The sequence below is a fragment of the Drosophila santomea genome, chromosome 3R (assembly GCF_016746245.2).
Source record: "Drosophila santomea strain STO CAGO 1482 chromosome 3R, Prin_Dsan_1.1, whole genome shotgun sequence".
Lineage (NCBI taxonomy): Eukaryota > Metazoa > Arthropoda > Insecta > Diptera > Drosophilidae > Drosophila > Drosophila santomea.
The window spans coordinates 6,585,662-6,609,653 of record NC_053019.2 but is presented as its reverse complement, the minus strand read 5'-3'; the positions used below and the strand labels follow the sequence as shown (position 1 = coordinate 6,609,653).

The 23,992-nt window shown below is 43.7% G+C and overlaps 7 protein-coding genes across 12 annotated transcripts; 3 read left to right on the top strand and 4 right to left on the bottom strand.

Annotated features, from left to right (window-relative positions):
* Positions 1-1,582: 1,582 nt before the first annotated feature.
* Positions 1,583-5,736, bottom strand: LOC120450758 (ER membrane protein complex subunit 1). 2 transcript variants are annotated; one of them, XM_039633896.2, is made up of 13 exons: positions 5,503-5,736; positions 4,794-5,436; positions 4,491-4,637; positions 4,094-4,406; positions 4,001-4,021; positions 3,378-3,712; positions 3,131-3,325; positions 2,991-3,068; positions 2,731-2,932; positions 2,519-2,671; positions 2,282-2,452; positions 1,984-2,217; positions 1,583-1,924 (listed from the first exon to the last, which is right to left on the bottom strand). In XM_039633896.2, the coding sequence occupies exons 1-13, from the start codon at positions 5,595-5,597 to the stop codon at positions 1,764-1,766; spliced, it is 2,748 nt and encodes a 915-aa protein (XP_039489830.1). In that variant the 5' UTR covers positions 5,598-5,736; the 3' UTR covers positions 1,583-1,763. The 2 variants fall into 2 exon arrangements, with proteins under 2 accessions (XP_039489830.1, XP_039489831.1); XM_039633897.1 differs by lacking the exon at positions 4,001-4,021 and having other exon boundaries at positions 5,503-5,734.
* Positions 5,737-5,995: 259 nt separating this feature from the next.
* LOC120450762 (transcription initiation factor TFIID subunit 7) lies at positions 5,996-7,645 on the top strand. Its single transcript, XM_039633902.1, has 2 exons — positions 5,996-6,162; positions 6,236-7,645. Exons 1-2 carry the CDS (start codon positions 6,064-6,066, stop codon positions 7,478-7,480), a joined length of 1,344 nt encoding a protein of 447 aa, XP_039489836.1. The 5' UTR covers positions 5,996-6,063; the 3' UTR covers positions 7,481-7,645.
* A 267-nt stretch (positions 7,646-7,912) lies between these two features.
* LOC120450761 (amidophosphoribosyltransferase) lies at positions 7,913-10,147 on the bottom strand. Of its 2 annotated transcripts, none has more exons than XM_039633899.2 (2): positions 10,006-10,147; positions 7,913-9,925 (listed from the first exon to the last, which is right to left on the bottom strand). In XM_039633899.2, the coding sequence occupies exon 2, from the start codon at positions 9,919-9,921 to the stop codon at positions 8,290-8,292; it is 1,632 nt and encodes a 543-aa protein (XP_039489833.1). In that variant the 5' UTR covers positions 9,922-9,925; positions 10,006-10,147; the 3' UTR covers positions 7,913-8,289. The 2 variants fall into 2 exon arrangements, with proteins under 2 accessions (XP_039489833.1, XP_039489834.1); XM_039633900.2 differs by having other exon boundaries at positions 7,913-9,928; positions 10,006-10,134.
* A 379-nt stretch (positions 10,148-10,526) lies between these two features.
* LOC120453522 (putative riboflavin kinase) lies at positions 10,527-11,664 on the bottom strand. The gene is made up of 3 exons (XM_039638269.1): positions 11,553-11,664; positions 11,280-11,494; positions 10,527-11,215 (listed from the first exon to the last, which is right to left on the bottom strand). Exons 1-3 carry the CDS (start codon positions 11,570-11,572, stop codon positions 10,839-10,841), a joined length of 612 nt encoding a protein of 203 aa, XP_039494203.1. The 5' UTR covers positions 11,573-11,664; the 3' UTR covers positions 10,527-10,838.
* A 566-nt stretch (positions 11,665-12,230) lies between these two features.
* Positions 12,231-15,249, top strand: LOC120453141 (uncharacterized zinc finger protein CG2678). Of its 4 annotated transcripts, none has more exons than XM_039637697.2 (6): positions 12,231-12,949; positions 13,196-13,220; positions 13,284-13,672; positions 14,219-14,296; positions 14,354-14,467; positions 14,773-15,248. In XM_039637697.2, exons 1-6 carry the CDS (start codon positions 12,402-12,404, stop codon positions 15,116-15,118), a joined length of 1,500 nt encoding a protein of 499 aa, XP_039493631.1. In that variant the 5' UTR covers positions 12,231-12,401; the 3' UTR covers positions 15,119-15,248. The 4 variants fall into 4 exon arrangements, with proteins under 4 accessions (XP_039493631.1, XP_039493628.1, XP_039493630.1 ...); XM_039637696.2 differs by having other exon boundaries at positions 12,256-12,333; positions 12,396-12,949; positions 13,196-13,672; positions 14,773-15,249; XM_039637695.2 differs by having other exon boundaries at positions 12,256-12,330; positions 12,396-12,949; positions 13,196-13,672.
* Positions 15,250-15,664: 415 nt separating this feature from the next.
* On the bottom strand, positions 15,665-19,222 carry LOC120453139 (transcription termination factor 2). The gene is made up of 5 exons (XM_039637689.1): positions 19,067-19,222; positions 18,750-19,010; positions 18,296-18,690; positions 16,710-18,122; positions 15,665-16,652 (listed from the first exon to the last, which is right to left on the bottom strand). Exons 1-5 carry the CDS (start codon positions 19,077-19,079, stop codon positions 15,777-15,779), a joined length of 2,958 nt encoding a protein of 985 aa, XP_039493623.1. The 5' UTR covers positions 19,080-19,222; the 3' UTR covers positions 15,665-15,776.
* Positions 19,223-19,407: 185 nt separating this feature from the next.
* Positions 19,408-23,430, top strand: LOC120453138 (transcription termination factor 2). The gene is made up of 5 exons (XM_039637688.2): positions 19,408-19,565; positions 19,634-20,784; positions 21,083-21,407; positions 21,500-22,356; positions 22,421-23,430. Exons 1-5 carry the CDS (start codon positions 19,496-19,498, stop codon positions 23,183-23,185), a joined length of 3,168 nt encoding a protein of 1,055 aa, XP_039493622.1. The 5' UTR covers positions 19,408-19,495; the 3' UTR covers positions 23,186-23,430.
* The last annotated feature ends 562 nt before the right edge of the window (positions 23,431-23,992 follow it).

Sequence of the window (23,992 nt, the reverse complement as noted above, 5' to 3'; positions counted from 1 at the left end):
GGTTTGATCGTCTCGATCTACAGCGTCCGGCACTCGAAGTGTAACCAACTTCAGACCGCTCGCGCAGCTGACGCACTGGCAAAAAGAAATCAGTAATGGATTTCAAACGTAATAGTGTGATTGCATTATATTTAGCTCGAAAATCACAACCAGCGATTGTTCGAGAGCTCAAACATCTTAAAGTGAACAAAGTTTTCGTTTATCGCACCATAACTCGTTACAATGATACTGGTAGCATCGCAAAACGTCTTGGAGGTGGTCATCAAAAGACTGCAACGTCACCCAAAATGATGCAAAAAGTGAAGGAGCGACTTGAGCGAAATCCCCGACGAAGTGCAAGTCAAAAGGCGAAAGAACTGAAAATTTCTGATCGTAGCATCCGCCGTATACTGAAAAATGATTATAAGATCCAAAAGGCGCATGATCCACACCAAAGCAGCCACCAGTCAGACTTCAGAGAGTAAAGGAGTTGCTTCGCTTGGCCGAAGGTGGTCAATTTCCAAACATAATGCTTTCTGACGAGAAAATTTTTACAATTGAGCAATTCGTAAACTCACAAAACGATAGGGTTTACTTGACCAACCGTTCATACGAGAATTTGAGTCATCGATTGGCCACCAGGAGGCAACACCCTCCACGGATAATGGTTTGGGCCGCTGTAACCGCAGATGGGCGCTCTCCAATCGTTTTCATCGAGCCTGGGGTCAAGGTAAATGCGCAATATTATCGGGAAAGTATTCTGGAGGTTGCTTTGAAGCCGTGGGCAGACAAACATTTCGGTGGCAGACCATGGACGTTTCAACAGGACTCGGCACCGTCTCATAAAGCTCGAGTGAATCAAGAATGGCTATAAAAAAAACGTTCCGAACTTCATAACGACCACACAATGGCTCTCGAATTCACCAGACGCGAATCCGGTGGATTATTCTCTTTGGGCCATTTTGGAGAGCAAGGTCCGAACTAAAAGATACACCAGTCTCGAGGCGCTGAAAAAGCTGTTGTCCGCGAGTGGGCCAAAATACCCGAAATACTTGAAAATCACATTCATAAAGTAAATTGTTTCTGAATTTTGTATTATTTTTACACATTTTGTACTTCGAATCAAGTAAAAGTAATGTTCCAAACTGAATTGGTTACACTTCGAGTGCCGAACCCTGTATGTATGAATAAAAGCCAGAAAGTTGAGATTGAGCATGCAGATTCCAGTAAAAAACGCCGTCCAAATGGGCCACGCCCACAATCTTAACTTTTACTTTTGCACTACCATTATCTGAGTAACGAGTATCTAATAGTTTTATTATCAACAATTTTTTAATCCACCGCCAGTTTATAGCTAATAACATATCTAATTAGTTAATTCTGATGAAAAAATTGTTTATTTACTTTACCATTGTCCTCCTTTACAAATGCTTTTATTGACTATATTTTTTAAACACACTTTTAATGCTGATATTTTTCAAATGCAAATCTAAACGTACACAAATCAAAAGAACAGAAAAATGCAATGAAAAACCTTTCAACAGCTAATTATAATTATTTGATGTTTAACGCTATATAATTAGTTATAAATAATTGCCTAGGCTTAGCGTTGAGAAAGGGTTTTATTCGCATTGTGGGATGTAATGCAGATATCAGAATTGTTATATGTATATATACTCTCTCGCCGATTTACACTTTCTCATCATTCCATCCTCCCTTGTGTTATTTGGTCGCAGTACAATTTTATATGTATTTAAAGCAATTATTTAATAATAATGCCAAGCCTATTTCCACGCCTGCTTGAGCAATTTCCGCGACGCCAAATGCTTAACAATCAACGAGCCCGATGTGAGCGCGACTAGCACTATGGAAATGAGAATATAGTCAAAGTCCTCCTTCAACAAGTCAAACGTCTTAGATGGCGCCACGCGCGTAACGAACAAATCTGAAAAAAAAGGAATTAAATTGCTTTAACTAAAAAATAATCTGAATAAATCTCCTTACCTAAACCCGTAGCAACGACTAGACAGGTACTCTCCAAACCACTGGGCGCGGTATAAATATTTCGCAGACGGGCCACCGTCTGGTTGTAATTTATATGGCTCTCCGTTGGCAAAGGCAGCTCGGGTATGTAGGGGATGGCTCCTTCCTCACGTCCCTGAGTCGTAGATGCGATCGGACGACGGGGATCCAGCATATGCCACGGCATTTCAACAATGGAACCACTTGCAGTGCCGACTAGAATTAATGACGAATTGTTATCAACCCATTTGGCGATCAAATAGCTTTCGATAATGCTTACTAAGCACGTGCTTGTTGGTGATTCCGCGTTCCGTAATAGTTTCCCGCAGAGCCTCTACTATTGTGGGGAGTATGTAAGACTGGCGCTCCACAAGGGGCATTGGTGGAGCTTGCAAGGAGCTCCAAACACTACTGTTTGCCTGAGTCTTGCCCTCGTACAGTTCAATTGTGGCTGTAACAAGTGAATGAAGTTTAGTAAATATGAATATTTTTAAAGGCTATCCTTGTTATAACTTACTAATTTCTGTGCGACGCAATTTCTCATTGAAATAGGAGTAGGCAAGCCAGTTTTCCGAGTGGACAATGCTTAGTGGTGCACGCACCTTACGATGCGTCATGGTGAAAACCACGGAGCCGGAGACCACATCAACCAGATACAAATTTAGCACGGCTGTGGAGAGTGTGCCATGTAAATGGATTCTAAATTAAACGAAGCGCATGCATACTCACATTTGTGTGTGGAATCCGGGGCCTGTGTAACAAAAGCCACTAAATTAGGGTTGATGTACTTGTACAGCACCGATCGATCGCCCAACACACGTCCCTGGGAGTGTACATGCTCGATGGGATTCTTGCCGGCGACGCCAATAATCTGTTGCTCGGAGTTGTGGCCGCCCAGACGAGCATTCCAAATGTGCGTGCTGGACAGTTGCTGACGGAAATGGTTTAATAAGTAAAGTGCTGACCCATTAAACATATGTATTACTTACCCCGCCCGCATATTTAATAAAATAGCCGGACAACTCTGCAGATTTCACATCGGCGGTGTACAAATACATGCCATCAGCCTGTAAAGATAAAGATTTTGTATCTCATTCATATATATCTATCATAGAAATTTTTTTCTTACCAGTGGCGTTGCATGTTCAGGATAAACGTGTACCTTGTTCGAAGAATCCATTAACAGAATGCCTTTCACAAAGTCCTTTTCCGTTTCTTCCAGCAACGAGAGCTGCTTAATTTTGTAGTCCAGCTGAACGAGACCACCTTCGGCTACTTGGCCCGTAATAGGATTAAAACGATAGAGTACGCCATTGCCGTTGACCTAGGGAAGTTCAGAATAAGCGTGGGAACTATACGATACGAGTCCGACTTACAGCATTCTTGCCCAAAATAGTGCACAGGGGCTGAAGCGGAAAGTGTTTGGCCGAGCGCTGGACAATCAGACGCATCTGTTCGTTGTTGGCGAATCCAATAACATTTGAAAGATACAACTGCCAGTGATGCTTTCCAGAGACATTGTCAACGCCAAAGATCTTTCCAGAACGCGTTAATAAAACCAGCATCTTGTGGAGACCAAAGGAATCCCTGACCAACCCAGCTCGCTGGGTGGCCGTAGGTGGAGGTCCTAGACCGATAACATGAAGGAACAAGCTCCGAATCTGAACAGCTTGAGTGGTGATGCGACGCAGAAAGGCACTAGCAATGTCTCCTGTTTAAATGGGAAAGACATATATATTAGTGAAAAAATGTATTACACTTAAAAGTAAAAATTAAATGGGACCTCTTATTAAACTTTAAGGAACTAAAATTTAATGTTTAAATTTACATTGGAATTTAATTAGTGGCCAGTAGAAAAACTTTGTAAAGCACTAGCATAAAACTAGTAATGCATGCTTGAATTTATTAAAAAACACTCGCACATTTTTAAATAAACATTAAGAACCACAAAATAAAAAATGTTAATCACGTAACAAACGTGTAGTAAACGTTCACTTACTCTCAAAACTTGTGAAATCCGCTTTGGTATGCATTTTCAATAATAAATGTTAAAAGTTTACCTTAAAGTAGTGGATAACTTAAGCACACTCACCGGCCTTGCCCTTCATCTCGTTCTCCAATGTGCCCTCGGTATCGGCCAGCGGCAGATCCACAAACTGTGAGTCGATCACATTGGCCAGCGCCTCTTCACGCGACCAACGAACGCGTCCCTGCTGCACTGCCACAATGGATTCCGATGTGGTGCTAAACAGAAACAGACAGTTCTTGCCCTCGCCATTGCGCTTCTGCTTGCAGTCAAAGTTGTTCAGCGACGGAGTGCCAAAATGCTTGGGGAATGGCAGACTCTGCTCCAACTCGGCTGCCGGTGCACAGTTATCCAAATACAGAGCATTGATCTTGAGAATCTGTCCAAACGCACATTAAAAGAAACAATTACATTACACATAGAACATACACTAATATAATAGTAAATATAAGTTTAAACGTACTCCAGAAGACAGATCGGCAAACGCCAAGATCTTGCGGTAGTTAAAGCTCCCCACGGCGTAGCTAGAGCTTTGCAAGCCACCGCAGATCGATTGCTCCTTGTTGACACTAATTGGCTTGCCATCCACAATTACAACACCATTCAGACCCTGTAGAAATATTTGCACAAATTAGAACTTATCTTATAACATTATATCGTACAACCTAAAATAGGCTATCTATTACTTCACTTTCGATAAAAGCAATAGTTAAGCCAGAACGGTTTTAAAATTATTAGATAAATGTTCAACATATCTTTTTCTTACCGTTAGGGCCTGAGTTTTTTCATTCGGCTCCGTTTCGAGCGAAGTACGAATCACCTGACCGCTTTTTGAAACAAGATCTAGGCTAATCAATTGCTTTCCTTCCGTGCAAACGTAGAAAGTACCGCTGAGCGTGCAGCTCTCTGGGGTGATCCAAGGAGCTATAACCTTGCTGGTGCTGCCAGTGCTGTGGCCCGAGCTGGCGAAATACGCTGTAACCTCCAAGTGGCTCCGCCAGGCAGGCAACACGTGGTATAGGACGGACTTACTGTAGATCCACATGGCGTCCTGGGCTCGCTCTGTGTTCATTGGCATGATGGACCACTCCCACTCAAGGGCACCCATATTGGTGTTCCAACCGCGCACCAAAGCGGGCGCGTGTCCCTGAACGGTTAGCATGTCGAAGCCCAGGTTGCTGCCCATAGGAGCGGCAGCCGTCTCGCTGCTGTCATCGGAGAATCCGCTCACCTGGAGCAGCTTGATGTCGCCGCGCGGCTTTTGCTCGAGCACCTGCCGCCACACCAATTCGCCGGTCTTCACGCACAGACTGGCCACCACTCCTTCATGAGTGCTGACCAGAATCCGCGGCTGAAAGTGGTTTAGGTCCACGCGAGACTGCTTCAGTGCTCCCACATTAACGCCTCGCCTGTAACGCGACATATATCCGCCGGATTAACGCCGGGTCAATGGTCAGATATCGTTCCATACTTACCAGTCGAACTTCTTGATCTGGTCTTCGTACAGCGCCGAGCAGGAGCTCATTAGAAGCGCCACCGAAAGGCCGGCCAGTAACCACTTCTCCTGCATGTCGTCCGCCTTGCTTTCTGCCCTTCGACTAGCGCGATGTCTGATAGTTCAACTTTCGACGTATTTTTATGTTATAAATTAATAGAAATCCACATCAATTCGTGTTTTCCGTCATGGCAAAAGGGATGAGAAGACGAAATTGGAGCAGGGTTGGCTGATGATTGCCATATCGATATGTTATCGGATTCACATCCGATATTCAAAGCAGTTGGTATACCCACTTTACACGGGCGACCAACCCTTTGGCCTTCACTTTTATGTTTGAATTTATTTTTAAGTAGCTTGCGAGAAATGATATTCTATTTTGCGGTATAGAACGCTATTTTTGCTGCAGATGCGGATTCAGTGTGAAAGATTTAAAGTATTTGTGGCGATTGGAGCGATAACTGTGAACTGAAATCTCATCTCTAATACGCATTTAGTATCTTCAAAAGGACTACAATTTTTCTCGAAAAATCGGATTGAAATGTTTGAAAAGAAGAGCGACAAGGTTAAGCAAGCTGAGCACAAACCGCGGGAAGATGGCGTAGAGTTGGAGAGCCAGTTTATCATGCGCGTGCCAAAGGTAAGTCAAAACACATCAAACAAACATCAGAAGAAGCCGTGAAACTTGACTTACTGATCACCATCACCCGCAGGAAGTGGCGGACACGGTCCATGAGGCAATAAATGCTGGCACCATAAAGGAACGGCTGACCATCCAACTGGATCAGGATCTGAGGTACGGGGAAGTGCGAATCGATGATCAGTTATTGTACACGAAGCTCGTGGACTTGCCCACTGTCGTGGAGAGCTACAAGACCATTGACAACAAGAGCTTCTACAAGTCGGCAGACATCTGTCAGATACTAATTTGCAAGGAGGAGCCGGAGGACGAGACAGAGAAGGAGTCGCCCAACAAAAACAAGAAGAAGGATCCCAACAAGGTGGACAAAAAATACTTATTTCCACACGGTATCACACCTCCCTGCAAGAATGTCAGAAAACGACGATTCCGCAAAACTCTGAAGAAAAAAAATGTCGAAGCTCCTGAAATCGAGAAGGAAGTGAAGCACCTGCTCCGTATTGACAACGAGGCCGTGAGAGTCGACTATGAAATCATAAACGAAGAGGACAAGCCCATGGATGATCTTGAACAATCGGACATTAAGCCCTACAACGATGCAGATGACGATCTGCAGGACGAAACTACCATGCATGCCAGCGAAAAGACAATCATGGAAATGAGCAACCAGCGGGACATTAATGTGGAGTCCGATGATGACGAAGCCAGCAACTTTCCCTCCCACCGGGGCCCGAACATGGGAGTTGCTGTCCACGACATCTTCGGCGAGGAAGTATCCACCACGGATGACGAGGATGAGCCGGTTCGAGGCAACAACACCATGCAGCGGCGGGAGATGGAGGAATCCTCACGCCTTTCGGCTGATGATTCACGGATGTCGGACTTCTTTGGCGCTAGTGGCAGTAATACCGGGGCGAGCGGCGTGAAAATGGATCAGAGCGAGTTTAGCAAGTCTATGTTTGGGCATGAAGCCAGCAGTCCTAAGCTAAGCGCCGCCGGGTCGAGCTCCAACCTGGCTGCTCCCAGTGGCTTCTACGATAGCCAAATGCTAGCCAAGCGAGAGGAGTTTGAGAACATGGAGTTCATAGACGAGCCGCAGCCGCAGTACACGCAGCAACAGGTGCAGCAGAAGATCAATCAACTGACGCGGCAGATAAGTGAACTGAAGGCCCAACAGGTGCAGAAGTCAACGGAAATCGCTTCCATACAGAATGCCACACTCAAGCAACGAATGCAGGAAACGCTTGATAATCTTTACACTCAGGTTATTGAAAGAGAACTGGAGCTAAAGGACTTTGAGAATATGCTGGAGTCTTAAGAATATAGAATACAAATCGGCTGTTCTAGGAGTAGCATAGACTTTATTTAAACCATGTATATAATTATTTAGATTTAATTTAAAACAAGAAGTGTAGCCCTATCATTGGTCAACTCATTATTTGTGTATGATTAAAGTTTTTAACCAGTATTTGATAAGAAACGAATTAGATCGCTTTCTTGCAAGGCGACAGAGTACGACAAATGAATCTGTTTCTACGTAATTATTGCAATGTCTTATTATCAATCAATAATCTAAAATTCGAAGAATTATACCTACAGTGCGTTTCGATCCCATGACCTCCTTATGAAATGGTGCATTGCAGCAAAGAGTCACCAGCGTCGCCTTGTTAATCGCACCTTGGAATAAACTGGTTGATGTCATACACGTAATTTCATATCTTCGATGACTTTCCATGCATAGAAAAAAAGCCTGGTTTAATAATAATTTATTATCGGCATTTGCAAATAACAAATTTTAGTGATATTCAAGATGGGCAACAAAGAATTATGTATTTTGTACTATAAGTATAGTTCCAGAGGCAAAACCAGACTTTAATCGGTGTCTTTTAGCTTGGGGAGGCACGTGGGCTTTTTACTTAAGATCTAAGAAGGTAGAGTGTAAATAGGAATGGGTGGGCTGTAATGCTAGATACACTAAATGCAAAATTTGTGACAGTAATTCCGAGCCCTCTATGGCTATTTATAATGCATTTTTTTGTTTGTTTTGTAGTGAGTGGGGCAATTGCGTGCAAAACTGGTTTCCAAAAGTCTTTTTCGACTCTTAGCTGTTATGAGCCTCAATCGGTATCACCAGCTTAACTCATCGGGCAGCCCACCGGGATATTCGCCTGTAAGACAGGCGGTGCAGTGGCCTGTTGCCCTGGAGTTACCAGCGCCTGCATCCCGGTGCTTTAGTTGGACAGCCTCCACTAGCCCCTCCACACTAAGATAAGCCAGACTGTCGGCGCCCACATGCTTAGCTAGTTGGTCGGGGTTCAGCTTGTTGGCAATCAATTCCTCTCGAGTCGGAATATTTATACCCATATAGCATGGGTACTGGAGCGGCGGGCTGGCAATTCTGATGTGCACCTCCCGGGCGCCGGCATCCCGCAGCAGCTTAATTATTGGTCCAATAGTGTTGCCTCGCACTATGGAATCGTCTATCAGGACCAATCTCTTGCCAGCCACGTTCTCGGATAGGGCTCCAAACTTCTTGGCTACTCCCAACTGCCGCAACCGAGTGGAGGGTTGAATAAATGTCCGTCCCACGTAGCGATTCCGGCAGAGAACCTCGGCAAATTCAATGCCAGATTCACGGGCATAGCCATGCGCCGCCGCTGTACCAGACTCAGGAACGGAACTCACAATATCCGCCTCCACCGGAGCCTCTCGCCACAGCTGTCGGCCGCACTGCAGCCTCACTGTGTAGACCATCTGACCTTCGAAGATGCTGTCTCCGCGGGCGAAGTAAACGTACTCAAATATACAAAAAGCCATGCGCTTGAAGTCGGGTCTTTCCACAATATCTACCGTGCGGTAGCCACTTCGCGACAGCTCCACTATCTCTCCAGGTTCCACTTCGCGGACGTATCTTGCGCCGATCGACAGGAACCCACAGCTCTCACTGGAAACTACCCAACCATCGGCAGGTGTGTCTGAGTTATTGCCGTGCCCAGCATTGATGGGAACTATCTTGCCAATGCACAGCGGCCTATTTCCATAGGTGTCCCTCACGGCGTAGATTTTATCCTTTAGCATGATCACCAGCGAGTAGGAGAGTGGCGCCAGCATCATGAAATGCCTAATCCTGGCTGGCCAGTTGGGTCCATCCATTTCGGAAACATCCTCCGGGGCGCAGCACAGCGACTGGGCGATCAACTCACTGTCGCTGTGGGTGGATAAGCCCACGCCTCTGGCCAAGACCTCCCTCCTCAGAGATTCGTTGTTTACAAGCTCACCATTGTGGGCCAGGGCCAATGCTCCATGAGTCGTATGCACCACGAAGGGCTGACAGTTGACCACTCCGGATCCGCCAGCAGTCGAGTAGCGCGTATGACCAATGCCCAGATTACCACGAAGCTTCTTCATAGAATCATCGTTGAACAGGGTGCTGATCATTCCCATGCCCTTGTGCACGTTAAAGTTCTTGGAGCACTTGCCCTCGCTGGTCGCTATGCCTGCGGACTCCTGCCCGCGATGCTGCAGTGCAACCAGTCCCAAGCAGATCACGTGTCCAATGTCCATTTGGGTGGGCCAATCTCCGCAAGCGATGGCCCCAAAAACGCCGCACTCGTGCGTTAAACCGGTTAGCTCCTTGCTAGCCGAGATGGATTCCGATGCCTTGCTGGAGGTCACCGCCTCAGCTGGTTCCACCTGTTGCTGCTCGACCACGCGCACATGTTGTTGCTGCTGCTGCGACTGTTGCTGTGGCGCTGACATGTTGCTGCTGGGAAATATGTGCAATATGGTAGTTGAAGTCAACTGATTGCAGGTAGTGGCGCTGTTGAAGGCGATCTGATTTACCTGTTGGTTTACGCAACGGTTTTATACAAGAAAAATTCTCGCACGCTCGCACGCACAGCTTAGTTTTTCTCGAATCGGTCGAGATCAAGCCCAATATCGATCGGTCGCCGATATCGATAGATCTGGTTGCTGCTGGATCGATAGCATTCTATTGTCTGTATTTTCAAATTAAAATGTAGATTGCACTTAAGTTCGGAATAGGTCATCTAATTTCAATTATATTTAATAAATCTTATATATATATATGTTTCATGTTTCATTCTTTAATGTATAATAAAATGAATCAAAATAAATAGCTGCTACTATTTCAAATGCTACATAAATTATATTTAATTTGATTTGCATAATTCAAATAAATTTAACATTATGTATATATAACACTAAACGATTTCTTTAACATTCCTGCTGATATATATAAATATAAATGAGCTATATATGTATGTATGTACGTATTGCAAGTAACTTTATAGACATCCGTCAATAAAAGCGCCGGGGTTTCAGATATTTCCAACTAGACCATCTAACCATTCAAAGGTAAAGGATATATTAGAAGAAATGCTCATCAGGAACAATTTACAAAAACATTTTCATTTATACATTTGATGTGTCAAATTGAAATGCGGTTAGTTGAATTTGTTGGTGTCATCATGAGGAGTCGGAATTTAATGAAAACGGTTAGGTTAAGTACTTGATTCGGTATTCGAATTCCGCTTTGTACATCACGCAAGTTGAGTGATAAGATAACTGATGGAATAACTATTTCGAGGCACAAGCCGAGCGAAAATTAGTAGTACGTCTATCAGCCTCCTTTTCCAGACTGTCCTATGATATCGCTATTTCGGCGAGATGAGCTTCTCGCTAAAGAATGGAGCCTCCTTCAGCTTGCCCTTGTCCGCCTCGTCAAGGAACGCTTTGGCCTGCTCAATGTCCAGCCGGATAGCGGCAATTAGAGCCTCCAGGGAGTCAAAACTGCGCTCTGGTCGCAGGTACCCCACAATGCATATCTTAAGTATCTGCCCGTATAGGTCGCAGTTGAAATCGTGCAGCATGTGCGTTTCCACGCTCTTCTCCTTGTTGTTATAGAAGGGATTCCAGCCGACGCTGAGAACCATCTTGTGCACAGGTCCATTATCCACGTTCGCCCAGCCGTAGTAAGCGCCAGTGGGCAGCGATTCCGGCAGCGATTTCACCACCTCCAGCGGAAAGTTAGCTAACAAGTGGTTTGGTTATCAATTAGCAATGACCTTTGCGTTTCGCTTAACGTCGCCACCAACCTGTCGGGATGCCAAGCTCTTTAGAGCCGCGTCCGAAGCCTCGGACAATCTCGCCCCCAGCGAAGAGAGGCAGTTGGCTCAGCATTTCCCGGATTTCCTTGGACTTTGTCCCAGATGTGCTGCGCTGCCTCTTGAAATGAATCTCACAGGTCAACGGGTGGTTGATTTGCGGTATTTTTTGCGACCGCAATGCGCTGCGAGCTAGTTTATCGAGTCTGGCAAGGAATCAAGCGTGGTATGTATGTATGTTGTGATTGCCGCCTAGCCACTCACATAACTATTCCTCGTCCCATTGATCGACATAATATTCATAAACACACAGAAAAATTTACCGCATTCATACAATTGATCAGCTGTTGCCGACGGGCTGCCAACCTGTTTCAGATATCTAGTACTGACACTTTTTGTATTTTAGTTGTAAAAATCAGATAATTATTTAATAGGATTTGTTGAATTAAAGTGTTATGGAGACTTACAACATTTTATTCGGAAAAGCTACTACTAAAGGCTATTTGGTTACCTGCAAATATTGAATATTTTATGCATCCTAAAAATCCTTTTTTTTATTTTCTAAAAGCCTTGTATCGCTATCTGATGTTCTTTAGATAAGCTGAGCTTACAAAGTAAATATATCACTAAATCAAAATTAAAATGTAAAAAAAATAGGATTAATTACATTACCTGAAAAATATATTTGATTTTATCGTATCTGGAAGTATACATTTATCTATTGCCCTTATGTATTTGTTACTTGGTTTTAAATCAAAACCATTTTTATATTTTAAATAATTCTTTCCCATCTATATTAAAGTAGAATTTCACAAGAATAATCCGTTTAATTTATTTATCAAATGTAAAAATAAAGTGCGCAGTGCGTCGATGGACTTATTTGATGTTCTCCAAAAAGAGAACATTTGTGTAGAGTGAGAAATCAATCTCACTCTTCAAAAATGTCCCGTTTATTCTTATGAATTATCATTAATGATCCCTTTCAATAACTGTAAATCCAACGAAACGGGATTAATAGTTTGCAAAACAACGCCTAATTTCGGTGGTCAATTCATAAAATGTCGTAAACTGTGTTCCCTTATTGAATAATATTGCATTTGGTTGCAGATTAAGATGATGACGGGTGCGAGGAACGTATGCCGGACTTGTATGGACGAGACCGCCACCCTGGTAGATATATTCGCCAATGTGCGGGATCCTGTGCTCGACGAGCCGGAGATGAGCCTCTCGCACATCGTGGCCAGGTGCACCGATCGTCCAGTGAAACGCGGCGACCTCCTGCCGCAGTACATCTGCCTGTCTTGCGTCCTGGCAGTCCAGAATGCTTTTCGGTTCAAGTGGAAGAGCGAGCAGAGCTACCAACACTTTTTCCGGCTCCTTAACCAGTCAAGTAGTCCGGAAGACCAATTGCATTTAATTGCTTGTAATCAGGATGAGAATCAAACCCAGAAAATGCAGCTCAAAAGCGATCTCCAAGAGGACTTGCAGCAAACGTCAAACAGGCAGCAATCTGAACGTGATCTAGGTAAAACACATACACTTCAAACAAAGCTCCAAGTGAACCATGAAGATGGCCCGCCGGAGACTTTCACCCCGCATCCTCGCAGGCGGACTTGTCGCACAAAAGAACAGCGAGACAGGATCCCAAAGGAAGCTCCAAGGTAAGGCAATCTGTTATATGGATGAATGTAAATTTAGGCGGGGCGTCAAACTATAAAAACTTTTCCTTAGCTACTATTGTATTCTATTATACGTCGTAGTTTACTTACAATATTATAAATAAAGTTTTTAAAATTTAAGCAAAATCCAGAATTGTTGTATATCTGTATATAATTTTTAATTTGTAAACATTATATGAATGCCAATTTATCACATTACATTAAAAGCATTCTCTATCCGATTTTCAGAAGTACCAAAATTATTAATCCACAGGTGCGTTGCGATGCCAATGGCTACTACACGTGCCCGCACTGCTCTAAGAGGTTTTATTCCCAGACCCAGCTAAGGACCCACATCAGTGACCTGTGCAACAGGTGCCCCTATTGCCCACGCTCTTATAAGCAAAAATCTAACCTAAAGCGACACTTGCGAACCCACGTAGCCAAGCCAGCGCACAAGTGTTTTCACTGCTCGAAGGCTTTCATGCGAAAAGATCACCTCAAAAGGCACCTCAGCATCCACGACAGTGACGGTCCGCTCTCCTGCAGCCAGTGCTCAGCGGTATTCATCGAGTCTGTTCAGCTGGAAATCCATCGCAGAGAGCATCTCCTACAGGCAGCCTCTTTAAAATCCGAGTCCACAAAGGAACCTGACTCGGACGTCGGCGATGAAGCGCACGATCTGAAACCAAACTGCACTAAGAACAGTCCAACTACGCTTAAGTCGTGAGTTCAGAATTCCACTAGTCTTATGTAAAATATTTGTACCCCTTACTCGTAGAATCTAGTATACCCTAGTAGATCCGCTTGAGAGTGTGTAACGAGGAAAGAACGCGTGTTGGCCCCTATAAAGTATGCATATACATATATACAATGTATATTCTTAATCGAAATCACTAGTCGAGTTAAAAGGCCTGGTTCATCTTTCCGTTGGCCAGTTTTTCCGTCTGTCTGTCCGCGTGATCTCGGGAACTCTAAAAACTAGAAAATTAAGGTTGCAAGTTTGTTTCAGAATATTAAAGCATCCACTCTAACGCCAACAAACGCCGTAAACAGCCACACCCAGAATGCATAACAAGCGCTGTGCAAGTTTCTTTGTTTTGTGTTCATTTGTCTCGACAATTCAATTCTACACAATTTTCAAGCCAGTTTTGATGTCATTATTTTTTGTATAGTACCTCCCCTCGCACTCCCAGTAACTGAGTAACAGGTATCTGCTAGTCGAAGAAGTAGACTACAGCGTTTTCTCATGTTTTTCTTCTTTTTGACCAGAACTGGCGAACTCAGCTACGATAGCTATTTTTTTTGCAAGGAAAATATTCAAAATATTTTTAAAGAACGAGTATTGCGGTGAGTTACAGTCTGGAGATTTCAGCATTGAAACATTTACTAACTACACCTATTCAGCGACAGGGAGCTCAGAAAGAGCGGGGAAGTCCTTCCTGGTACCACTCAAGATGGAGCTGACGTCAAAGAGAACGAAATCCAGATTTTGGATCGGATTCGCAGCACACCAGCCGAGTAAGCACATTGTTACCAATTCTAAACATAAATTATTATACCCGGTACTCGTAGACTAAAAAGGTTTACTAGATTTGTTAAAATGTATGTAATACTTCGTATTGTATGTAACATGTCGTAAAATCGCTTCCGGTTCTATGAACTTGTTCGTCCGTCTGCGTGTCCGTATGAACGCTGTGATTCCGGTAACTATAAAAGCTAAAACGCGAAGAAATTTCTTTCAGATCGTTGTCACGCCCACTCTAACACAACGTGCCAAAACTGTCACGCCTTTTTAACGATCGTTTTTTTTTTGTTATCTACAGGAAACCAAAATGCCATCTTTGCCTAAAGAAGTTCAGTAGTATTTACAACCTGAAACGCCATATGCTCACTCATAATCGCCATACAGATCTTAAGAAATGTTCCTATTGCTCCGAAGAGTTCCACACAGAAAAACAAATGAAAAGGCACGAGCGTGGTCACTCTGGAGAACTCTTTCGTTGCGAATATTGCTCATTGGTATTTTTAGATGTTGACTACTTGCGAAAGCACAAAAAACGCATTCACAGCAACAACTTAATAACTATTCAAGAGAAGATCATGTCCAAACGGATGGCTAGCGGTGGAAAACAACCAAAAATGAAGCATATTAATATAAAAGCAATATAAACGATATATTTTTTTACATAGGACCGAAGGCCTACACTTCTGTTTTTGATGCTTACGTTGCATTTTCGTAATACAGCTATAGTTTTACCATAATTCATTCATTTTTGACAGAAATTACATTTCTTATTTTATTGTTAGTTTCCTAAACTTACAATTACTATTTAAGTTTTTAATTGTATACACAAGAATTCAAATACACTGAAAATCATTAACTAATCGATTGATATGCTTTCGCATATATCTTTGGAGCTTCGGAGTTCTTTTTTATTGCTCTGCTGGAATTTTTCGGGTGGGCAAAAAAAAAAGACAAAAAAAATTATTCAAACGTCATGACAATTCGTATGCTTTAATAAATGATTTCCTGTAATTAAATTGTACGGTTGGTTTTTAAGATGTAATATATATCAGGATAATATTATTCTTATGGAGCTAATAAACATATAGGGCATATGATTATACCAAATGACCAAATGTAACGTATAACCTTAAAGGAAGTCTGCATTGCATTAATACATAATTGAAATCAATTGAAAACGAATTCACTCGTTATTATACACTTTGGTGAAGCTATAAAGCTTTTGTTTGCGAAAATTTTAAATGAAAACAAGAAACATAAACTTCTTAAATACATACTAAATTAAAATTAAAATACGTTGTCTCACAATGCAAACAGTTTCTTTAGCTCGTCGAGGTTGAGACCACCGCCAACACATCTGGACACTCCTCCCATTTCCTCTGGAACCACCACTTTAGCTATTTCTAGCTTGAAATCTTGCAGGGACTTAATTCGTTGCTCTACAGTGTCCTGACACATGTAGCGGTAGATGAAGGTAGGCTTCGTTTGACCATATCGATAAATGCGGTCCTGAGCCTGGCGCTCCAGCTGCGGGTTCCAGTGGAGGTCCACAATTAGCATGTGATTGGCTACGTTCAGATTCAGTCCCACTCCGCCAGCGGTGAGGGAGAGTAGGAGCACTCGCTTGTCGGGATCGGCGTTAAAGTCTCGCAGCACAAGCTCGCGATCTTTGGCGCTGAGCTGGCCATTAAAGTCAAGTGTTTCCCATGATAGATCCTGCAGTCGTTTACGGATGATGGCGAGATAGCTCACCCACTGAGATGTAACAATAATTTTGTCGTTGGTGCCTGTGAGAAGTTCCTCTAGCTTATTAATGATCAGCTTTAGTTTGGCAGAAGGGCGTATAAACTGAAAGATGGGATTCTGTGGATTAAGCAGTTCAAGAGCTCTGGCACCATCTGGTACCAATCGATCATCAGAAGAACCGGGCGATGGTAGGTCATCACCAGGAAGCCACGGCACGTTCTCCTCCTTAATTTCATCTTTTATGACTTCCAACTTGAAATTTTGATCTCTTCGAGTACTGTCCTCCTCGTCAAAAGAGTCCTCTTCACTATCACTATTCACGTCAAACTTATCCAATTCCGCAAGGACATCCATCTTGAGCTGGCCCTCCACGTCTGAGGCATCCACCTTTACACTCTGAAGGTCGTCGGCGGTCAAAGCACCACACAGCATCTGGCGGAAGGCGTTGATTATGACTATGTGGCGATAAAATGAAATATATATATTTACCCCAAGGATGAGTCCCGGATGGCAACAAAATTGTCGCAGCCGCAGCAGTAGCACCAGTATATAGATACCAAGGATTTTTTCTCCCGGATTGTAGCCAAGCGACTTAAGGAATCTTTCGTAGATCTCGTTGTACCGTTCGTCGAAGATTTCTTCGTTTATAAACTGTGGGGTTCTTTCCAGAGCGTAATAATTTAAATCACAGTTGCCCTTTTCGCGTTGGAGCAGGAACTGTTTAAAAATTTTTTTGGATATGGCAGACAGGATCTGGTATACGGCCATTTCAGTTTTCGATAGCTGTACGCATATTAGTTCAACCTTTAGGGAAGGCAGCGCAGGCATATCACCAGATGCCTGCAGCTGTTGCTTTGTCCTGCGTAGCATTAGTGGCTTTATTATAAAGTTAAGCCGGCGATGACCGAGCATGCCTTCGTTAAGATACAGCTTCCACTGCTGGAGGTCCCAAAGGTTTGGTACATTTAGAAACCGCAGCAGGGCGAATACATCGATGGCCCGATTCTGGACAGGAGTTCCAGTCAAGGCCCAATGACAACGGGCTCGCAACTGGCATACAGAGCTACAGCAACTGGTTTTTGAGTTCCGAATGATGTGAGCCTCGTCGAGGATCACCCGGTTCCAATGTACGGCGAACAGCGGGGAAGCGTTTCCGTATCGTTTAAGCTCGCTTACTAGGAGATTATACGAGGTAATGATTAAATCGTAGCTCCTGAATGCCTCTATTCCAATTTCACGGCGATTGGGTCCATGAAAAGTCAGCACCCTTATGGCATTTTGCGCCACCTTGGAGGTTACCTCCTGGGCCCACTGGCACATAACGCTCATGGGGCAAACAACTAAAGTGTTTGCCGAGGGAAAGCGACCGTTTGAAAAGTGGTCCTCACCTTCATCCGAACTAAAAATCTCTTGTTCAGGAGACTTTGCTAACAGCTCGTTCTTTTCATTCTCCACTACAACTTCTTCTGTATCTTCATCATCCGAAATTCGAAATTGTCTGTTTTTTTTTTTAGTTTTGGCTTGACAGGCGCGTTTCTCCGGCGGTTCGTACTTCTCCTCCTCCCCAGACTCTTCTTCATCGTCAAACATGCAGATCTTACGGATTTTCTTGGTATGCATTCGATTAAACTCCTGCGTCCACTTTAACTTCAAAACCCGCTGTTTTTCTTCCCGGTTTCTGTTCTTAGTTTCCTCTGAAGCCAAGATCAGGGCTATCATAGATAGAGTTTTTCCCAGACCCATGTCGTCGGCAAGAATTCCTCCACAGATCTTCTGACGCTCACGGAATTGCATCCATTTCAAGCCAACCTGCTGATGCTTCAGCAGGCGAACCAACAAATAGGCGGGTTGCCTTTCCAACTCATCGATTGCAGGACCAGGTTCAATGGGCTCATAAAGGCTCTACAAAAAGTCCATAAAAAAATCTATTAATTTCTATTGATTTCAACTATATAAAGATTTAAAAAATATACAATATATAGACATAGAGACATAAAAACCATAAAAGCAAACAAGCCTGTTTATTAGACCATAAAACCTATGTGTGCAATATATCTTTATAGTCATTGTTTTACCTTCAGGCTGTCGATTATGTTGCTCTTGTGCTGATAGAACTGAGCCGCAGTGTGGTTGGCCTTTTGCCGATAGCGGTTCAGCCCGGAGTACAAATTGCTCCACCGGGGCTGCTCGGTCTGTTCCACCTGATCCGAGACTTTTATCTGGATCGCCTGCTGATCCTCCCGCACACGCAACGTATCCAGGAATCCGCCCAGGGCGTCCAGGCGGTCATTAAGCTTCTCCAGCTGCGTCTTCAATGCACATAGCTCCTTACTGTCGGACCCGGTCTCTTCCAGTTGCCGCTGCTGCTGCTCCATTGTGAGCATCTTTTGCACCAGCTGATCGATCTGTGTTTTTTTTTCGGTATACTCCGTAGCACTGACAAAAATTACACATTCGTTGTCTGCATATTCTGTTGGGGTAACTCGATGTAGGTAAGAGGAAGTGCCTTTCTAAGTTCCTGGACCTTACCACTTGACAATTCGAGACTGTTATTTGGCTCAAGCTCCAGCCGGTTGTTAATTTCACCAGAGCTGTCTGACAAGGGGATATCATCCTGATCTTTAATGCTGCACGATTCTGCCAGGTTCTCGCTCGCATTTGACGGTGAAGATGCTTCCATTGGGTATATTGGACTGCTTCCATATATGGATGATGTATTATTTAAACTCCAAATCTCAGATGAACTGCAACAGGGCGGCGAGTCTGATCTCGAGCCTGGGCTCCGTGGAGCTGAAAACGAATCGATTAGGCAAAATAATTAAGTAAATGCTCTTTTGAGAACCTACTGTCTGTGGCCATATCAGATTGTATTTGAGCACGAGAAATAAAGCAGCAACTTAAATCTCACATTAATCTTTCAAAGTAGTCGCCGGGTAATCGATAACCGCTTTTGAAAGATGCGTCATCGCCGATAACTTGTGGCGGAGTGTTCACACTGTGGAAAGAAAAAGATAACAATGGCATAAATAAGTATGCTCGTCTCGTTTTCTAAGCTTTAAATAATTTTTTTGGTGGTAATCGAAACAAATGTGTCTTCAAATATACATTTTATCACATTACAGTCTAGAAAATATATCCGGTACGAAATTCTGCTGTCTAAAATATCGATAGTTTGTGACATTCATTCGCTCAGGTGGCATCTCCATACAGAATGTCATTCTGAAATAAATGGCGCTGATTTACAAGCATTTTTCGTAAAATTCCTGTAGCTAAAAATGTCCAGTGAAAGCGAGCAGTATTATAGCGAGGAGGCGGAGGATTCGGTAGTCAACAACTCAAGTATAGGTAAGTAATTGCTGAAGCGGATTAGGTTTGGTGCCCAGTGCATATCGTTTACTTAACATGCAAAACAGGCCGATCAAGAAAGTCCTCGCGACTCAGCAAATCCTCGCGCCCTAGCAGCGCTGGCGTGGTTATAGATGAAACGGAATCAGAGGAGGAGAAGGCCCAGTCAAGTGAGTCAGCGGAATCTGAAGAGTCCGGTGAATCCGAGAACTCACAAAATTCCCAGGAGTCTGAAGTCTCTGATGACGACAGCGTTCGTCTGCCCGTCAGAAACACTAAGAGGAAGCCCTTGGGAATCTCCTCCGATACCGAAGATGAAGACGACGAGCTAGAACAGCGAGCTTTATCTCCCAGCACTCGCATGAGCATTACTGGGGTGCGACCTCAGGATCTCAGCGATGAGGACAGCGAGATCGAGTACAGCGATGGGTTGCAGGAGCCGCCCCAGGAAGCAACAACTGCCGAAACGGTCGTGCCGCGCTATACCACCCACTTTGCTGACAATATACAGAACGCTCTCCACTCCACGCTCGGTGCTGCGGATTCTGAGGTCTTGGACGACTCCAGTGGCAGTGATGTGCTCATACTAAGCAACAAAGAGGCACCAATTGAGATACTTTCCAGCACAGACGACGATGCTAGCACCAATAAGGAAAACCTTACTGGTCCGCCATTTGTACGCCCATCTAAGGCTTTCTCGCCCAGAAGCAGTGCTGGTGCTCCGGTGGTCAAGACAAGCAAGAAACTCAGTCAGCCAACAATACACGCGGCTCTTAAGCAAAAGACATCTCCTGCCGCTCCACGTCGATCTCGTATTAAGAGCGAGGACCAGAAGGTGGTCAGCCAGGTGGTCTACGATGAGGAGATGCGTAAACTGGCCGAAAAGCGCGTTCAGCTAAGCGATGCGGAGAAGCTATTCGAGAAAGTGGCGCACAAGCTGCCCGACAAGGGCAGCCAGATTAGAAAGCGCATTGACACCCTGCGCCGTGAGCTGGAAGTGGCCGCGCAATCTGCAAACGGACTAAGGGTTGAGCCGAGTAGTGCGCCCGCAGTCAAAGTGGTCAAGTCAACATTGAATCCACCCAAAGTTCCGACCATCGATACTCCTGACTGGGATGAGTTGTCGGAGGCTGTCAATGAAATCAAACCCGTCTACACGGGTGCCCAAGGAATGGCCACGTTTAACAACCAGAAGGCACTGACCCTGGAATCGCTAAAGGTAAGGAAATTAGGGCTGGCAAGTTATTTAGTTAGAATTATAGTCTTAGGAGATATTTTCCAATCCTCTGCAATTGTGGGAAAACTTTAAAACCGACGACTATATTTTGCCTCTTGTCCATGTGATGAGTCAGAACGGATATCTGAGAAGCGTGCGCATACTTGGAAGCCGCTGGGCACGAGTTACTGTGCGGCGGCTGTTCAAGAGCAGGCCATGATTAAAGCTTCGAATACTGAATAATTGATTCGAGCTAATTTATATTAGATATGTGAACAGCAATTAATGGTTATTTTTCTAGGACCTCCACGTCTCACTCAAGGACCTCCCTGGACCCGAAGTGCTCGCGGAGGATCCTATGGGCCTGAAAGTATCGCTTATGAACCACCAAAAGCACGCCTTAGCCTGGATGTCCTGGCGCGAATGTAAACTACCTCGGGGAGGAATCCTGGCCGACGATATGGGTTTAGGCAAGACTCTAACAATGATCTCATCTGTCCTTGCGTGCAAAAATCGCCAAGAGATGACCGAGGGCAAAGATGACAGCAGCAACAGCGACAGTGAGGATGATAAAAATAAAAAGCGAAAAAGCGTGGTCGGGTGGAAATCCAAGGGCCGTAAAGATAGTAAGTATCGTAGTAAGGGTGCCTGTGTTTCCCCTAAATTCAATAGCATCATATTAGTGGAGTTTATTTTAAATTGTTTTTACATTTTCCAGCACATAGGGGCGGCACATTGGTGGTGTGCCCTGCCAGCTTGCTGCGTCAGTGGGAGAGCGAGGTGGAATCCAAGGTTTCACGTAATAAACTGACCGTTTGCGTGCATCATGGCAACAATAGAGTGACGAAGGGAAAGCACCTTCGAACTTACGACATTGTGGTGACAACCTACCAAATTGTGGCGCGAGAGCACAAGAGCTTGAGTGCTGTGTTTGGCGTCAAGTGGCGTCGGATCATATTGGACGAGGCACACGTGGTGCGTAATCACAAGTCGCAGTCGTCATTGGCGGTGTGTGATTTACGGGGCAAATATCGTTGGGCTTTGACTGGCACTCCTATTCAAAACAAGGAGCTGGATGTATATGCCCTACTGAAGTTCCTGCGCTGCTCGCCATTTGATGACTTAAACACGTGGAAGAAGTGGATTGACAACAAGAGTGCTGGAGGGCAAAATCGTCTTAATCTCTTAATGAAGTCACTAATGCTGAGGCGCACCAAAGCACAGTTGCAATCGGATGGCAAACTGAACAGCTTGCCAAATAAAGAGTTGCGCCTGATCGAGATCTCTCTGGAAAAAGAGGAGATGAATGTTTACCAAACTGTAATGACATATTCGAGGACACTGTTCGCTCAGTTTCTCCATCAGCGCGCCGAGAGAGAAACGGATTTTAATTACAGAAGCGATGCCAATAAACCAACCTACAACCAAATTAAAGATCCCAATGGGGCATATTACAAAATGCACGAAAAGTTTGCCAGAATGGCCGGAAGTAAAAGGGAGGTCAAATCTCATGACATATTGGTGTTATTGCTGCGTCTTCGACAAATTTGCTGCCATCCCGGGCTTATCGATGCGGTGAGTTAAACTAAAAAATAATTACACTACCATAATTTTAATTGTATAATCAAATTGTTTTTAGATGTTGGATGGAGAGGAATCCCAGAGTTTGAGAGACGACAGTTCTGACAGTGATACACCGGAAATTGACTTGCTAGCCCAGCTTAATAAACTCGCGATTACGGACACCTCTACGGAGGGTCAGCATTCTGTTGCCAATGCAGGTGACGACGGTCCTCCGCTGTTGCCAGATGAAGCCCGCATTGCCAAGGCCTCAAAAAATCTGCTGAAGCGCAGTAACCCAGTATTTAATCTGCGACGTCCCTCTTCAAAAATTAACATGGTGATACAAATCCTTAAGACATCGATCTTAAATAGCTCAGACGACAAAGCAATTGTAGTATCGCAGTGGACTTCAGTCTTAGACATTCTTCGGGAACATTTGAGTAATGATGGTGTGACGACCCTTTCCTTAAACGGTACCATTCCGGTGAAAAACCGTCAAGATATTGTAAATCAGTTTAACGATCGAAACAATCAAAAGCGCGTTCTTTTGCTTTCCCTTACTGCTGGCGGTGTGGGCTTGAACCTGATTGGTGCCAACCACCTGTTGCTCTTGGATCTTCACTGGAACCCCCAGTTGGAGGCACAGGCACAGGACCGGATCTACCGTGTTGGCCAAAAAAAAAACGTGACTATCTATAAGTTTATGTGCGTAGACACAGTTGAGCAGCGGATCAAAGCATTGCAAGATAAAAAATTGGATCTGGCCGATGGTGTCCTCACAGGCGCCAAAGTTAGTTCAAAACTAACTATAGATGACCTAAAAGGATTGTTTGGAATGTGAGCTTGTTTGTAATGTTAGTGTTTTTACCAAATTACTTTTTGTCGTTTTGCAAATGCATTCCATAGAAGACGCTTTTATGTTTATTTACAGCGAAATATTTATTCAAGATTAATGTAAATTTTCTTTATGTTTTCATTTCTTTGTTTCAAAGCTTTTGTATTTAAATTAACTAGAATACCATTTAAGTTGTTTGGTGAATTATAATGAGTTCCATTAAAATTGAAATGTGTTCTATTTTGTCTTAATATCCTAATTTAATTATTTCGCGTTTTTTGCTTAAGCGGATTCAATCAAATTCCTCTACAATGTGAATAGCATAACATATTTGGTTTTTGTCAAACTGTACAAAAGAAATCGTTTATATGTAAAGGAAAACTGTTTTTCTTACGTTTAGAAAAGTACGCTACACTACTTTCAGATCAGCCAGATCAGTTCTCACGAAGTAATAATAAACCGCATGCTTTCTTCACATGGCAGCGCACAGCCCAATAAAAATGTAATGTATTTTAAGGAGTAAAATAAACAGATTATGTTGTAGGCTGATAATCTCATATCAATTACACATGTTTAATGTATATAGAACAATTTTTAATAAAGTGATCTGATAATCTTTTCGTTTCCTAAACTGCTTAATGGAAAATAATAATTTCGAATTGAAGTGCTCAATCTTAGGACTAAAACTTGTTTATGTAGTTGTGCCTATTTTAGGTTTTAAATGTGTTTTAGTTTGTGCTGATCGATATTAAATTTTTGATTATTTCCTTGCAGAACAAGATTAAAAATAACTAATATACAATACATGTGTAC